The sequence below is a fragment of the Grus americana genome, chromosome 6 (assembly GCF_028858705.1).
Source record: "Grus americana isolate bGruAme1 chromosome 6, bGruAme1.mat, whole genome shotgun sequence".
In the NCBI taxonomy this organism is placed as follows: Eukaryota; Metazoa; Chordata; class Aves; order Gruiformes; family Gruidae; genus Grus; species Grus americana.
The window spans coordinates 37,795,884-37,812,569 of NC_072857.1; the positions used below are offsets into that span (position 1 = coordinate 37,795,884).

General features: G+C 42.4%; 1 protein-coding gene across 1 annotated transcript in view; it reads left to right on the forward strand.

Moving 5' to 3' along the window:
• The window catches only part of CPS1 (carbamoyl-phosphate synthase 1), a 92,949-nt gene that overhangs the window by 21,483 nt on the left and 54,780 nt on the right, over positions 1-16,686 (forward strand). The window contains exons 8-19 of the mRNA XM_054830164.1: positions 617-745; positions 1,330-1,436; positions 1,824-1,965; positions 4,449-4,526; positions 6,029-6,127; positions 6,825-6,920; positions 9,072-9,261; positions 9,794-9,951; positions 10,742-10,870; positions 14,313-14,457; positions 14,853-15,063; positions 16,153-16,351. Of these exons, the coding sequence (XP_054686139.1) occupies positions 617-745; positions 1,330-1,436; positions 1,824-1,965; positions 4,449-4,526; positions 6,029-6,127; positions 6,825-6,920; positions 9,072-9,261; positions 9,794-9,951; positions 10,742-10,870; positions 14,313-14,457; positions 14,853-15,063; positions 16,153-16,351 (1,683 nt within the window). The remainder of the gene's footprint in view (positions 1-616; positions 746-1,329; positions 1,437-1,823; positions 1,966-4,448; positions 4,527-6,028; positions 6,128-6,824; positions 6,921-9,071; positions 9,262-9,793; positions 9,952-10,741; positions 10,871-14,312; positions 14,458-14,852; positions 15,064-16,152; positions 16,352-16,686) is intronic.

A 16,686-nucleotide genomic window follows, 5' to 3' on the forward strand; every position in this document is an offset into this window, starting at 1 on the left:
TATACTGTATTGAGGAGATAAGGAAGAGGACCTGTGCAGCGGCCTCTCAGCCATGAAAATTCATAGATGGGCTTTAAAAAGACAAGGCACAGCTTCTCTAAAGAACAACCTAGGAAGGTCAACCCAACATTGTAACAAATAAATAAATTGGGGTAAAAAATTTTGCATTGAGGGTAGTGAATGGCTGAAACAGGCCCCAAGAAGTTGTGGAATGAATACCTGTCCTTGAAGATATTAAAAACTCAACTGACCAATGCCCTCAGCAGCCTGCCCTAAAGTTGAAATTACCCCTGCTTTGAGCAGGGATTGGACCAGATGAAATCCTGGGGTCGCTCCATCCTGAATTATTCCTTAATTCTTTGATTCTATGAAAATCTTTTTCTGTTGTTAGTGCAGTGATGTAGCAGTCCTTGCTTCTCTAGGCACACATGAGGAATGAAGGTGGTGTCCTCTCATTCTCTAGATGTACAGAGTTTCCCTGTTTCTGTGTTTCAGTTCATGTGGATGTTTGTCCCTTTTTTGATGTGCAGGAATATTTCTGGCATGTCACAGAAGGAGGCTGTGAAGCCCTAATTTAGCAGGGCTAAATTTCTTGTTCCCTTGGGTTTTTTCCTAGCGAGGTGTGGAAGTGCATTTGGTTCCATGGGACCATGACTTCACCAACATGGATTATGATGGGCTTGTAATTTCTGGAGGTCCAGGGGATCCCATGAAGGCCCAGGAGGTGATTCAGAATGTCAGAAAGGTACAGTGTAATAATATAATAGACCTATTATTCTTGTTTATTTGCCTCTTTTTCAAGTGCCTGAAATCTAAACAGTTGGCTGTGCTAACATGTTACAGACCAAATGTTGTTCAGACATTTCGGCTGCCTGGGATATTCCTCATCTTGGTCCAGTGGGAGTTGTCTCCAGACAAGTAGTTACAATAAGGCTATACAAACCTTGGTGAACAATAGTAAAAATGATTACCACAATTACTTTACCGGTGCCTTAAAGTACCCTGTGCTCTTTCAGGACCTCTGTGACTTTGTGAAAGAACAGCCCTGATTTCACAGTGCTCCCATTTGAAATAATGTCGCACGCTAAATGGCTGTAATGCAGAGTGTCATTGCTTATTCCCCTCGAGTAGACCGAGACATCAAGCTGTGCTCTGAGGCTTCCCTCTGCAGCAGAGGAGAGGAGGACACTTTCCTTTATAGGCTGTTGCCATCCTTGCATTGGCCTTTTTCCCAAGTCTGTGTGGCTGCTGTGAGGGAACTAGCATGGCTTATGCTGGAATTGCTGAACAGTGTCACTCCAGTGACTCTTGAAAACTTTTTCATTTTAGGTCCTGGAGAGCAATCGCCCAGAGCCCTTGTTTGGAATTAGCATGGGGAATCTAATCACTGGAATAGCAGCCGGAGCTACTTCCTACAAGATGCAGATGGCCAACAGGTATGGCAGCTCTTCTGCTTCCCAGTGCCCAGATAGACTAGCTCAGCATTGCAAAAGGCCACAGGGCAGCAGTGCTTTGCTTCTGAACTGCCCTAATGGGAGCTAGCATGTCAGTAACACTACTTCTTCATTCCACTCTTTAATTTAACCTGCTGTGTCATGCGTTACTTTTTTTTGAGGGTGTTTTGAAAGTATTTGATGTAATTGTTCCACATCAAACTGAAGGGTAGCAAAGTTTCTCCTAGGATTTGTCATTTTGAGATTGGCTGCCAGTGTTGAACAGGTACTATTGAACTGCTAGCCCCACAGTTATCAGCTCTTCCTAATTGTGGCATTTGGACACATCTGGCACTTCCACCCTCTGTTCTCTGATTCTTTCTCTTTCAGAGGACAGAACCAGCCCATCCTGAATGCAGTGAATGGACAGGCTGTCATCACTGCTCAGAACCACGGTTATGCCATTGACAGCTCTACCCTCCCACCTGGCTGGAAACCTCTCTTTGTGAATGCCAATGATCAAACAAATGAGGTGAGCTCATGCTTTCTTAGATACCTGCACAGAGCGGCCTCTAGTGAGCGAAAACTCTCTATTTCACCTCCTGGAAGCTTGCTGTGAGATTACAATTAGCTATCAGGTCTAAATTTGATGATCAGACCATCTACTCTACTTGGGGCCCTGCCTACAGGCCAGAAGAGGGTGAGCCATCATTACTACTCTTCTCCATACTAGCCTGAAGTGTAGGATTGCAACCCTGACCTTGTGATTTCCCTTGAACAGCTGCCTTATTAACCTCCCTGGTTTCCCTACCATTAATGGTGCTCACTCAGTTACCGTTGTCTTAGGGCTCATGCCACAGGTGTGCGAGCCTGTGTTACTGTTTTGTTGTGTTGGTTCTGTGTTGCCCAGCACAGAAAAGGAATATTATTGCAGTCTAATTTGGTCTGTTATTGTAAATAGAATTCCAGGGACTAAAGTGATGAGGGAGAGAGGCAGTTGCCTCTAGGGAACAACTAAAGGATCTAAGGTAGAGGTCCAACGTCAAGTGATGTCCATGTAGGGAAAAAAATAATTTAAAAATGTCTGGCCTCTGGAGGCTCACAGCTGAACAAGGAAAAGCATATGAAGAAAAACAATATCCCATAGCTCAGTTTTGACAAGGTCAGACAGACATTGAGACAGATCTCAGGCTTTGTAATTGCCCATTTTAAATTTTGTCCATTAGGCCCAGTGTTGTGCAAGTCAGTAAAGTCTTGTTATTTATCAGAGAATCATTGAAAAGAAGGTATTTTCAAAAGCAATTTCCCCCATGGGAATATGCCTCTCCGTTGTTTTGTATAAACGCCCCACATCAACTCTGGCAGATTGAATAGTGCTGTTCTGGCATATCCTGCCTATACTTTGCAGGATCAAGGAACGGTAATTTCTGGCTGATGGTTTTAAAATAAGTTTTGTTTGTCAGTTGCTGTTTTCTTTATCCTTGTAGACATATCTAAACAGAGACAAATGTTACCAAACAAGATATTAATACAAAAAATTTACAGCTGTTTGGTTCAGTTTTTGAAATGAGTTTGTTTCAGTTGTGTTGACAAACTGAAGCCTTTCATCCCCAAGCCTTTCATGTTTGCTTTAGCTGAAGATTGGAGACAAGTGTGATGGTGCTTGTGCACAAAGCAGGTGATAAGATTGGACAGGAGTCTTCTGGATCTAGAAGCATGACATTCTTTTATGTGAGCTAACGGACCATTTCTGTGAGCCCCAAAGCAGCATCAGTCTCCTAAACCTTCACAGATGGAGAGGGACAAGGAACAATGTTGTTTTAGCATGGGATGCACAAACAGGAACAGGATTGGATGGGCTCTCATGTGCAGTTTGTTGCATTCCTCTGTTTGAAAAAGAAAAAACATTTCTTGTGGGTGACCTGACACATCGCAGCTGGACAGGGCCAACACAGGTTTCCAAATACTGACAAGCCATGGAGTGAATATTTTTAAAAGATATTTGTATGTAACTAGAAATAACATGAGCATTCAGGGGCAATGTGACAGACTGATGACATTCTTTACTCTGAGGGCAGAAACTCATACCAGAATGGATCAGCTGTGGTCAGTAGCTCATGTCTCATCCCTGTCCTATCCCAGCATCCCACCCTGCAGCTCTGGATGGCACTGTTGCTCTATACAAGCTGTTGGGACTCCTTTGCCCATTCCTAAGGGAAGCAGGTAGTATCAGAACTATTTTTTCCTGGATTTCCTCTTGAGGGACTTTTCTACCTCTATCTGGAATCGGTGGCCATGAGCAATGACAGCTACAGGGTCGTCTCCCAGTGGACAATGCTGTTTAGTGCTATCAGGCTGTGCAAATGAGAAGTCTGGTTTTCCTGGCTCCAAGTGAAACTACAAGCACTGTCTCCAAACTCAGTTTAGGTCCTTCATAACTATTGTTTGTCCAGAGCAGTGGTCCCACTTCATCACAGCCCTGAAAACAGCCCAGGGCAGAGATCATGTGCAAGGCACAGTATTTAAAGTATGTTATAGAAATCAAGAGCATGACCAAAATTCATTTCTCCTGTGGCAGAACCAACCAGATCAGGATGGTAAAACCATTCATTCCTTAACGGCCTTGTCCAAGATGATCTTTTCTTGCCATGTATGTTTTTCTTCTCTACCTGGTCCAGGATTACCTCTGGAGGGAGACTAGTGTATCTGCTCTGTTAAATGCTTACAACTTAGTCATGTTTGCTGTTGTAGTGAAAGTGATCTCCACTATGCTTCTCATCCACACACAGCTCAGTGGGTTATACGGGCATTGGAGTGTTAGCAGAAGAGCAAGAGGCTCAGTGACTCCTCAGATAAGACATTGTCTGAAGACTGGGAATGAAATGGGTGTCAATTTGGCAGCCCCTAGAAACACACCAGTCCTTTGGCCTTCAGTGCTTACATGGGTAAGGTGTGGCTTTCTGTTCTCTTGCTTGCAAGGATGTGTTTAAGACAATCTTTTTTTTTTTCCTGCAGGGAATCATGCATGAGACCAGACCAATTTTCACAGCACAGTTCTACCCAGATGCAAATCCTGGGCCAAGGGACACAGAGGTATTGTGTGAGGGCTGATCTGGGCTTGCTTTCAGATGTATCAGCTACAGTGACAAGTCTTTATGTTGGTGATGGTCCTAAATCTTGGTTTTGGAAATGTCGGGATCCTAACAGAGGGCCCAGACATGCATAGGCTTGTGTCTGCTAAGCTTGATCTGCAGCTAATTACAATCAGCAGCAAGGCGTCTATTGACTTCTGCATGCTTTGGATCAATGATTACATTCATGTGATGTGTATGCTTTGAGTCCTGGTGGGATTATTTGTGTGTTGGAAGTTACTGAAGTGCTTAAGCCTTTGCAGAATCAGGCTCATATCTCTTGTATCTGTGGTGATTGCAGAAGGAAAAGGATTTTATCTTAACAGAAGAAATACTAGCCAGATGCATTGTAATAAAATCATTAACTTTCTAATACATTTTAGTTCCAGTTTCAAATTTTATAATTACTGTAGAGTTATGTAAATGGATTCACACTTCCTCACTCTGGTTCTCCTAAGTGAAATGAAATTTTAATCCCCCATCTGTGACTTCGCACAAATTCTATAACAACTGGTTGTGTAGTCACAGAGTATGACTAAGCAGCAACAGGGGATGTGGAAGGCAGAGGAGGCATGTCTGAACATAAATAAACTATTTAGCATTTCTTGAGAGAGGAAGATGGAAGAATATGTAGAAGTGCTTATTTTAATCTTAATTTGATGATGTTGATTAAACCTGCAAGTAAATCTCTTGACATCAAGAAGTTTCCTAGCAATCTGATTGACTAGTGAATCTCAGAGAACTGAAAACAACTCTCAGCTGTGTTTGCCAAGTCTGTGCACTCCCAAAGTTGGGATGGGTTTGATAACAGAGTGCCTACCCTGCTAGGCTTGCAGGACCCATCCATACTCCTTCCATAGGTGATTCCCAGCAGCCAGCTTCAGGGACTGTGTGGACGGAAGCTCTGCAAGAGTAGGGTCAGGTGGGGAGTCTGTCCCACTGTCTGCAGCTGCCTGCATGCCAGTGGTGATCACACTGCCTCCCGTGCCTGGCCTGGCTGCAGAACGCTTTTCTCACAGCTGATCTGGGATCTTTTCTGAAAGGACAACGCTGATTTGGCACAACTGATGCTTAGATATACCTGTTCAGATCCCAGCTCTGCAGCAGGCTCCATTCCAGATGGTTCCCTTGAGCTAGTTAGGTGTATGGTCTTCTGTATTTTAGCTTTTAATGCACACTCATTCATTACACTGCCAGCCATATACAAGCAGAGCACACAGACATGATTGATAGGTATTTTCTTCCTGATGTGACCTCACTTTCTTGAATGCAGCTTTGTCAGATATGTCAAAGTTGTTAAATAAATTTCAAATAATGATCCCCTCTTCTCTGAGGGTGTAAATCTGCCTTCCGAAGGCAGCAGAGTTGATAGTTTGAGCTCACAAATGGCCTGGTTTTTCCTTCTTTGCTTGGTATTTATTTAATTCCACTTTGCGGACTAATACATTTGTTTATTTTTCCTAGTTCCTGTTTGATTCATTTATTTCACTGGTTAAGGGAGGGAAAGGCACTACCATTTCCTCAGTCCTGCCCAAGGCTGGAGCGACAGCTTCCAGAGTGGAGGTCAGTGTACAGGTACTCGTTATTCCTGTCTGTCAGTGAAGTTAGTTAATTCCTCCTGAACCCACGGTACAAAGTCATACGACAAGCTCACCGTGGCAGTCAAAGGAAGCTTCCTTTACAAAAGGCCTGTCAGCTGCCTATCTCACAGTCATCAGGTGTCTCTTGTGTTATTAACTCCCTTTCTCAAAGAAAAGTTTTAACATCTGATGTTTCATGTATCTTTTTCTCTGTAGTTCTCCCAAGAAAGGTACTCTCCTAGCAGTATATGAGGTGCCCTGGGATAATCTGACGATGAGGTTTTGTGCTAGCAGCATAAAGTTGATGCTTTGTTGCTTAGCAAATAAGTCTGAAATTCCTAGCGTGAGCAGAATTTCATACAGTTTTGCTATCTTAGAAGGCAGCTGGACTTTGTGGGCAGCCAAAGTGAGGCATGGTTGTCTATAAGCACATGATACAATTAACACCTTTATTGTATGCCCTGTGTGTAAGTCATGTGTTTCTCTAACTAGAGATACATGGGAGAAGTCCAGCAGAAATATTCTTAGAAGTAAAACTGCAGTGGTTTTGGAGGTGACTTTTCTTCTCTTTTTAGAATTTACGTTTTATAATTTGAGGCTGTTCAGTGCTGCACAGCCTCTGTTATTTCAACATCCACTACCATGGGACTGATCTTTTTTATGCTGTTTGACACTTCTAGGTCTCCAAAGTTCTTATTCTAGGATCTGGAGGTCTGTCGATCGGTCAGGCAGGGGAATTTGATTACTCTGGATCCCAGGCTGTGAAAGCCATGAAGGTGAGAGGATACTCTGCAAATACTAGCCTAATGTAATTTACTTTCCCTTCTGACAGCTAACTATGATCATCCAACTATGCTATCACTGGCAGGGAAGCTGGTGAGAATAAATGGCTGTAGGGAAATTTAGGTATTTTTTGGTATTGAATTTGTTGGTTGAGTAATGTGAGTTAGCCACTCAGAATTATTTTCCAGAGAGAGACATTCCCAAGGTTTCCATTGCAGTCTTCAAGCAGTTTGTGATATGTGACTGGTCACTCCAGGCTTGTCATATTGAATGGAAGTGAAGGGGAGGAATATGGTCAGCTCCACCTGATGTGAAATTACTAAAGCTTCTGTGATATGCTGACAAACTGCAAGTAGACAAGTACTAACAGCTGAATGGTTGGCTGCTGTCAAGTCTGTTATGCAAAAGATTTTGAACCCCTTATCGAGGCAGTTTTTCTGAATGGTATTTATTTTCAATGAGATGAACTTTTTAAAGTTTGTGTATGTCAAGTTTTGTTTCCAGAATAGATTTATAATCTTGAAAGAAATGAATGAAAAGTCTTTCATTCGGATGAATTTTGTCCAGTAAACTTATTAGCCAGTTTCTGATGTTCCCTTTCTGAAGATTGGAGAGCTGTATTATTCTGAAGCAAACAAAAACATGTGTGCTTCTGTATGTGCCTGAGAAAGGCATGCATTTAAAATGGTGCTCATGCTGAAGCATCCTGCGTAGTGCACTCACATGGTGGGTTTTGGGGTCTAATTTGCTCTGGTTGTTTCATGCTGCAGAAGTGCATAGCACCTAGAAAGGGTGTTAGGGGAAAAGCTTGTGCTAGGACAAGGTGTAGAAGCATAGCAGTATTCCAGTGATGGAGTTATTACTGGTAATGTAACAGTTACCTGGGCTCCGTAGTTCATGTGTAACCTCATGTGAAGAAGGAGGAGAGTTTGTAGAGGTTTGTAGAGGTCTGACAGATTCGGAGCAGGTGTAGCAGCTGCCTTCAGATGAGGTGATGATTGTGAGTGGCCCTGGGACTGTTCTGACATCAGGGCTGTTCTATTCCTGTGCTGACCCTGGAGTCAAGGAAGGAAAAAATCAATTACAGTAATCTTAAATATAATCTGGTGTTGCTCTGGGTTGGTCCCGGTGTTACAGCACATCTTGTATATGCTTTGCTTGTGTCCTGTATTGCTATTGCTAGCTACTAGTTCAAATCGGCCACGTCATCGGGAAAACAAGAACAGGTTAGGACTGGAGGATCCCAGAGTTGGTGAGTGCAGATAATGACCTGAGTTGTAAAGGAGGCATCTCTCTCCCTTTTTTTTCCCCTCTTTTGTCCTTCAAACTCAGCTCCAGTTTGTGGAAGAAAGTGAGTTTTTTAATGAAAAATCTCCCTAGCTTGACCTCCCACAGTGCCCTTTCCCTTTCTGTGGCCACCAGCCAGCTGCTCTGATCTGCAGGCTAATCAGCAATTCCAGCAGCAGTCTTGCACTTCCTGACCTTGCCTCTGGCAGAGTGATTTACGGTTGCATGCAAGAGAGAGAAGGCGGTTGGTCAGCGACTGCCAGGGGAAAGCTGCAGAGCATGGGTGGGAGAGAACAGGGACAATTAACAGGAGGCAAGAGAGATTTCTTTCCCCTTAGACTTCTTTTGTTTGTTTGTTTTTTGCTATGAATAATCAACATTGAGTCTCACTGCTGGATGTTCTGATTTATTCTGCTATGAATTTCCTAGTCTGTTGGATGCCAGTTTGTTATCAGATGGTGCTGTTGAATATTCAGTCCTATACGATTAAATGGGTGCCTCTTTTACAGAGTAAAAACCTGTGGAGCCGGAACTTGCTCAGTCAGTGAATCTTATCAGTCTTTCCCTTCCCTCTTCCATCCATTTCCTTGGAAAAGTATGCTTCAGTGGGGAAAAAAGGTCAGCAGAAATTTACAGCCAGTCTTTAAGGCAGTATTTTAAGTTATCCAAGGAAGGAGAAGAAACGATGTTAGCTCAGCCTGGTACAAGATATCAGAAGTCCTTTATGGGAGAGTACCTAAGGCTTTCTAAATTCTTTTGTTGGTAAATTGCTTGTTGAACCCCATCTCTCTTTGCTGCTGCTCTGTTAGCTCTTTTTCCACATATGTCTAGTTTTAATGCAGATTTTCATTTTTCAGGAAGAAAATGTGAAAACTGTCCTCATGAATCCTAATATCGCTTCGGTGCAGACCAATGAGAGTGGCTTAAAGCAGGCTGATGCTGTCTACTTCCTCCCCATCACTCCACAGTTTGTCACAGAGGTCATTAAGGCAGAGCGTCCTGATGGATTAATTCTGGGCATGGGTGGCCAGACTGCTCTCAACTGTGGTGAGTACGATACAGGTGCCTTGGCAGGCAAGCTTATGGTTTTCACCACGTGTTCAGCAGACTCCATTTGTGCAGACGTGCAAGACCCATGTGCCTCATACATTGCCCAGGTTACTAAGTGATACAGGCAGAGATACTCATCATGGGGGAGTAATTGCTAAGTGAACATAACATCTAATTGCTGGTTTTGATGCTTAAAAGTAATTCATATATTCTGCTTTGCAGCTTAAGTCTTAGTTATCGTGGTTGAATTGAGGATATTCAGACCACCTTGAGGCAGAGATCAAAAGGAAAACTTACCTTCATTTAGCTTCTTGCCACAGTATCCAACCGTGTCGCAGATGATGGCCAAGCAGTAACTTTACTAATAGTCCCATTTTTCATAGATTTTAGGCCATGGTTCTAATACTGATAAAGAATAATAAAATTAGCTGTTGATGATACCAGACAAGTTGTCAACTAGTCAAGTATCTTCTGAGTACTTTCGTCATCTACCATCAGTCCTGAAACTGTGGCTTTGTTTACTGTGCAGGAGTGGATCTCTTCAAGCAAGGAGTCCTGCAGGAGTATGGTGTGAAGGTCCTAGGTACATCAGTTGAATCCATCATGGCTACAGAGGATAGAAAGCTTTTTTCCGATAAACTGACTGAGCTAAATGAAAAGATTGCTCCTAGCTTTGCAGTGGAATCGGTAAATAAGACAATTTTGAAGATGTGATTGGTATTACTGTTGTCCATTTGAGTTATTAAATTTTTTTTTCTAGTTTTGTTGAGTGAAAGCTGAATACAACTGTGGATACTGTAATTTGTACGCTTTCATCAGCACTCCACAGTGATTGATGCTGGTTCACCATGATTTAAAATGAGTGAAAATGCAATTAAGCACTTGGAAAGCCGAAGCTAATTTACCCATTGACGAGAGAAGTAAATTAGATTGAGGTGACTTCTGTGCTGCAGCACAAAAATATATAACATTTCAGTGGCTACTTTTGTTTTGTTTTGTTTTTAAATTTCTTGCACAAGCCATTTAGACTTAGGATTTCAGGTCCTCAAAATCAGCAGTCCTGAAATCCTTCTTGAGGATAGGAGTGTGAAAACAAAAGATTGCTTCAGTGGGAAGGCCTGTTTGAGTTTGGAGGAAACCAAACAGATCTTAAACCGGGATGTCTGTTGGAGAGGTTCTTTCATGCTAAAGTCTGTGAAGACAGACCAGGTAAGGACATTGTCCATGGAAACTCAGCAAGGAAGTCCACGCATAACTAAGGACAGAAGTCACCTCCTTGAGTCCATGTTCCAGTTTTCTGCTGTTTGGCAGAACAAAGCAACGTTACAAAGCCAACTTTTATTGTTTTCATTTTATCTTCAGACAGCTTAGTGTGTCTTACTGATGGGATTTCCAGTTAACTGTGTAACCAGAGTTGAAGACTTTATTCATCTTAATTGTTATCATATCTCTGAAATGTATTCCCCTCTCCTTTAAGATTGAAGATGCTCTGAAGGCAGCTGAAAAGATTAGCTACCCAGTCATGATACGTTCTGCTTATGCCCTTGGTGGTCTGGGGTCAGGGATATGTCCTGATAAGGAAAGTTTGCTGGACCTTGGTACGAAGGTATGTCTGCAATTGCAAGCTCTGGGAATTGAGCTGAATATCTGATTTTCTTAGATATTCTTCTAATAGTCACAGACACTGGAATTGTACATACCCTACCTTTCATCTTTATCTGTGAAACGTTATCCTAATTCTTCTAATGCCCTGTTTTAATAATTCCTGCTGACTTGGGTAATGAAAATGGTTAGATGACAGATCTGTTAAATTCATGAGAAACAAGTCATAATTTGAGCAAGTGTTTCAGCAATTTTGGTCTGAAAAGAAACACGGTGGACTATATTCACCTGCTTTCAGGAGTAAATGGCACAAGGAAATGCTTGCGATATGCTGAGTGATAATGTAGTATCAGAGACAGAAGAGCTGGGAGGCTTGGGCCTCTGCTGTGTTTCTGTCTAAAGATGGTATTTTTGCTAGGTCAGAAACTCATGTAGAGATTTAACAGGATGGCACTTCATAATTTGACATCTGCCAGCTGTCTCTGGCTATGAAGAGACAGCTCTTTTTCTGTAGAAATCTGGGATTGTTTTTTATAAATTTACTGTGAAAAGTAAACAGATAATTGGGTAAAACAAAAGCTTTTTTCCTTGGCGAAGATGCAGAATTTTAGGAAATAAATCTCTGTCAGTTGGTCTCTAAAATTCTTGGTTTTGTCTTTTCCTGATTTGCTGAGCCTCTTAATCTTTCATGTATCTCTAGAAAGAAATGCTGCTGATGCCAGTAAGAGCTTTATGTCAAAATGACATTTTGGTATTCCTCCACACTTCTGTCATGCAGACTTCGGGTCCAGTGTGCTCAGTGCTGGACAAACATCTGCTCAGGTGGTGTCTGTGGCAGGGAGGTTCAGTGGACAGGACTGACGGATGCAGGAGGCGGCAGTGGATGCAGTAAACCCATCTTACAGATTGATGGCCAAGGTTGGAAACACTTTGCTTGCCCAGGTTCAACATGGGCTGTGTTTAGAGAAAGCAGAAATTCACCCAGAAACCCTGGAGTGCAGCTGTCTGAAAGGTTTATATTAAAACATTTTTCAGTAGGAAAAACTGGTTTTGATGAGCATTTCTTGGTGGGGTTTTTTTTTAAGTGCTTTTGAACATCTCCATTTTCCCCTGAAATCTGTAAAACAGCTGTTTTCTATAAAGATCTTAATTTCTGTAAAATTTTAGGAGTGGAGCAGTTCATATTTTTAGAAATTTTTTCATGTTTCTGAAACTTTCCTTTTTTTCTACCAGAAGTCTGATCCTGTTTTACTTTCTATGTTAATGTTTTCATTTTCTGAAAAATGCTACTAAAAGAGCTTCAGCATTTTTAATGAACAGAGTAGAATAGAATAGACTATTTCAGTTGGAAGGGACCTGCAATGACCATCTAGTCCAACTGCCTGACCACTTCAGGGCTGACCAAAATTTGAAGCATGTTTTTAAGGGCATTGTCCAAATGCCTTTTAAACACCGACAGGCCTGGGGCATCGACCACCTCTCTAGAAAGCCTGTCCCAGTGTTTGATCAACCTCTTGGTAAAGAAATGCTTCCTCATGTCCAGTTTAAACCTCCCCTGGTGTGGCTTTGAACCATTCCCACACGTCCTGTCACTAGATATCAGGGAGAAGAGCTCAGCACCTCCCTCTGCCCGTCCCCTCCTCAGGAAGCTGTAAAGAGCCATGAGGTCACCCCTCACCCTTCTTTTCTCCAAATGAGGCAAGCCCAAAGTCCTTAGCTGCTTCTCACAGGACATTCCTTCCAGCCTTTCCACCAGCTTTGTTGCCCTCCTCTGGATGTATTCAAGGACCTTCACATCCTTCTTAAACTGTGGGGCCCAGCACTGCACACAGCACTCCAGGTGGGGCTGCACCAATGCTAAATACAGCGGGACCGTCACTCCTTTTGACCGGCTGGTTACGCTGTGTTTGATGCACCCAGGATGCAGGTTGCCCTCTGGGCTGCCAGGTCACACTGCTGACTCCTATTGAGCTGCTGTCAACCAGCACCCCAGATCCCTTTGTGCAAGTCTGCTCTCCAGCCACTCCTCTCCCAGTTTATACTTGTGCTCGGCGTTACTCTGTCCTAGTGCAGAATCTGGCATTTTGACTTGTTAAATTTCATCCCATTAATCATAACCCAATGCTGCAATCAATCTAGATCCCTCTGCAAGGCCTCCTGTCCCCTAAGAGAGTCAACAGCACCTCCCAGTTTGGTATGATATTCCAAAATTTACAGTGAAAAACAATTTGGGTCTTGTTGAATTAGCTCAACTTCGGACACTCATTTCCACAGCCCAGCAGAAATTCTTTTCAGTTATGAAGATGATCTGTATTAATTCTATGAACTGGATTTTCAGACACTGGAATCTGAATTGTATATAATTGAGATAACTGGACACCTATGGATGTTTCGTAGCAGCTAGTTCAAGTGACCTGGCCTTGAGTTCTTATCTCCTGAGTCTACTCAATTTGAGTGAGAGAAGGCAATAGACAGTAACACAGGAGCAGCACAGATTGTTTTACAAGTGTGGTTAGGTGTTCCCACTACATCACCACAAATTCAGTGCCTGCTTAGGCTGGGTGTGAAGTGCCACTCCTGAAACTATTTTTTTCTTTTTCTTTTTCTTTTTTTTTTTCTTCTTCTTCTTCTTTTTTTTTTTTTGTGTGTGTGTGTGCGAGTTTGGCAGCTGAGCTAAGGGCAACATTTGAATAACAGCTTGAGCTAACTACAGAGGGGACCAGACTGAAGACTGATTCATGGGCAGCATTAAAACAAGAAGCTTTGCTAAAGGATGGATTGATAATGTGCCCATTACTTTCTAGGATTTTAAGCGAGAATTGATTAATGTTTTTTATCTGCTAGTATTAAGGACATTTATTCACTTAGATTATGCTCATTTACCAACAAACTGTACTTTTCATTTTGCGCTGAGGAGTGCTTTCAGGATTAGTTTAAGAATAAATCACGAATCTTGCTTCTGGTTAGTATGCCAATGATAAGCAGCATTATTAGTGCTATTAATTACGTAGTGTTTCCTGGCACCCACACTCCCCATCACTTAGTCATTTAGATTTCTGCAGAGTTCTGCTATTGAAGTCCATGGGGCTGCCCACATACACAAACAAAAGCATGTGTCTGTTGCATGATTGAAGCCTTAGATGTTTTTATATTCCTATTTGTTATTTATAGGCCATTGCAAGCTCACATGTCCTGCCTTTTTTTTCCCATCAGAACACATAAATATTTTCTGTGCCTTTCAAATGAAGCTAGTGCAAATTTGGGTTTTTTTAAAAAATAGAAATATAAAGTGTTTGTCATTGGTGCTACGAATTTCACTTATCTTCATCTTTCAATTTTCGTGTTGGTCTGGGATGTCTGGAGATAAGCCACAGAAGTCTTAAATATGGAACATGTTCTAATAATGTTTTCTTTTTTACTGTATATTTTCCCTAACATATTCCCAGGCATTTGCAATGACTAACCAAATTCTGGTGGAAAAGTCAGTTGTTGGCTGGAAGGAGATAGAGTATGAAGTTGTGAGAGATGCTGCTGATAACTGTATTGCTGTCTGCAATATGGAAAACATTGATGCTATGGGAGTTCACACAGGTAGGCTTGGGCACAGGGTAGCTCACTGGAAATGGCTCGTTAACTTTTTTTATGCGGTGCCTTTCTACCTGCTGTTATTGACATAGTTTTGTGATTGATCAAGTGGGCTCTAGAAATACTCTTCAGGTCTTGGATACAGCCAGCTAGGGTGTGAAACAGATATTGTTAGGCTAAACCTACCCCTATGATCCTGTTTTCCATAAGATTGCCTGGCTTTTCCAACTCTGGGCTTCTAACTATGTGTGCTTCTCATCAACTGTGCATCCACAGGTTTGAATGTCTGTGCTAACTTCATAATTAGCCATGGGTTAGCAAAGAAAGTGACCTGTCTTGCTAGAATTTACTGCCACTGAGCTGCTTCTCATTTTCCTTCTCTGCTACCTTGTGACACACAGGAGATTCTGTTGTAGTGGCTCCAAGCCAGACACTCACTAATGAGGAATTTCAGATGCTGAGGGATCGTGCCATCAAAGTTGTCCGACATTTGGGCATCGTGGGAGAGTGTAATATCCAGTTTGCTCTGCATCCAACTTCTCTGGAGTATTACGTCATTGAAGTTAATGCCAGACTCTCGAGAAGTTCAGCTTTGGCCTCCAAGGCAACAGGGTAAGATTATTTAAAAAAAACCAAATATGACAGAAAAAACAAATGAAGAAACAAAAACTGAGGGGAGAAGAACAGAAAGAGAGAATTATGATAAGGGACTTGGATCAGAGTATTATTAAAATACCTAAGTGACAGCTGCAAAGAAGAAGAGTTCCTGCATCTGTTCTCCATGCAGTAAAGACAAGGAGGTGCAGGCTTAATTTGCAGCAAGGAAGACTAAAGTTGGCTGTTAGGGAGAACTCTGGAGCAGTCAGGTCAGTAAGGTGCAGATTTCTGCATGGGGAGCTTCTAAGAACAGTTCTTGTCAGCATCTGCTAGGATTGACCCTTGGATAGCTGGTCCGGCTGGGAGATGGAAGAAGGGGTTAGTGAGCCCTCCAGGTCCGTTGCAGTCTGCCAATGCTGTTACTACTCATGGAAGAAACTCCCAGGAGGTACGCAAGGGGAAATCTAATAGCTGTCCTTACAAAGCACAGCCACTGTATCCATATGTTGGCTGCAAATCATCTCTGGGACCCAGAGGACACAGTTATTAATGAGCTGTCTGTCAGATTGATGCAAATGGTATTGCTAGCTGCCTTTGTTTTGTTGGCTAATCATAAACTAATCAAGATAAGGATGGTCAGAGCAGGCTATTTAAAAATTGGCTTCTTAATTGCACTTTGCAGATGCTGTTGAGAGGCACAAATTAATCTCTAATTTGCAGTTCTCAACAACTCCTGTGGTTGTTGAAGTGCCATAGCAGACTGGAGATAAGCCATGATGTTGGACAGTGGGCGTTTGATTATTTTCTTTTTGGATGACAGACCTGCAGCAAAACATATCTGTTTATGTGGTCTCACTGTTGGTGTGACAGACACTTAAAATGGTGGCTTTGCAGATAATAAAGCAAGTCCCAGGTCTAGGTAGGCAATTCTACAATGTGTTAAGGTAGGAAGCTGGATGGGCCCTGCTGCACTTGAGCACAGTAACCTTCCGTTCTGTTGAGGAGGGAAAATCACCTCACATCTGTTTAATTCGATCCACTCCTGGGATTTGCAAAAGCAAAGTACTTCCCACTCTACTATTCTCCACTTCTCCTCTACGGCAGGTATCCATTAGCATTCATTGCTGCCAAAATTGCCTTGGGGATCCCCTTGCCAGAAATCAAGAACGTGGTGACAGGAAAAACCTCTGCCTGCTTTGAGCCCAGCCTGGATTACGTTGTTACCAAGATACCCCGCTGGGATTTGGACCGTTTTCAGCGTACGTCCAACCGGATTGGAAGCTCCATGAAGAGTGTGGGAGAGGTGAGTGCAAGCCTCTCCTTTCCTTCCATTCCACCACTTGGGAAAGTCATTGTTCTTTCTTGGAAACCCTCAGAATACCTATCTTCAGGGACCTAATGGCTTTTGAAGGTATTTATTCAGCTCAAGTGATTTTTATCCAGTACTATTCTTAATTGAAATGAGTTAGGACTGTGTCATATTGGATAGCATAGTGTGGATTCATAAATGGTTTGACTCCTAAGGGAAGTGACCACTTTCGATCACCTGAGGTTGACTTCAGGACCCTCAGAGTTATTTTTGTTTGGGGTGCTGTAGTGGTGGTTAATTAGAGTATAACTTCAAGAGTCTGTTAAGAT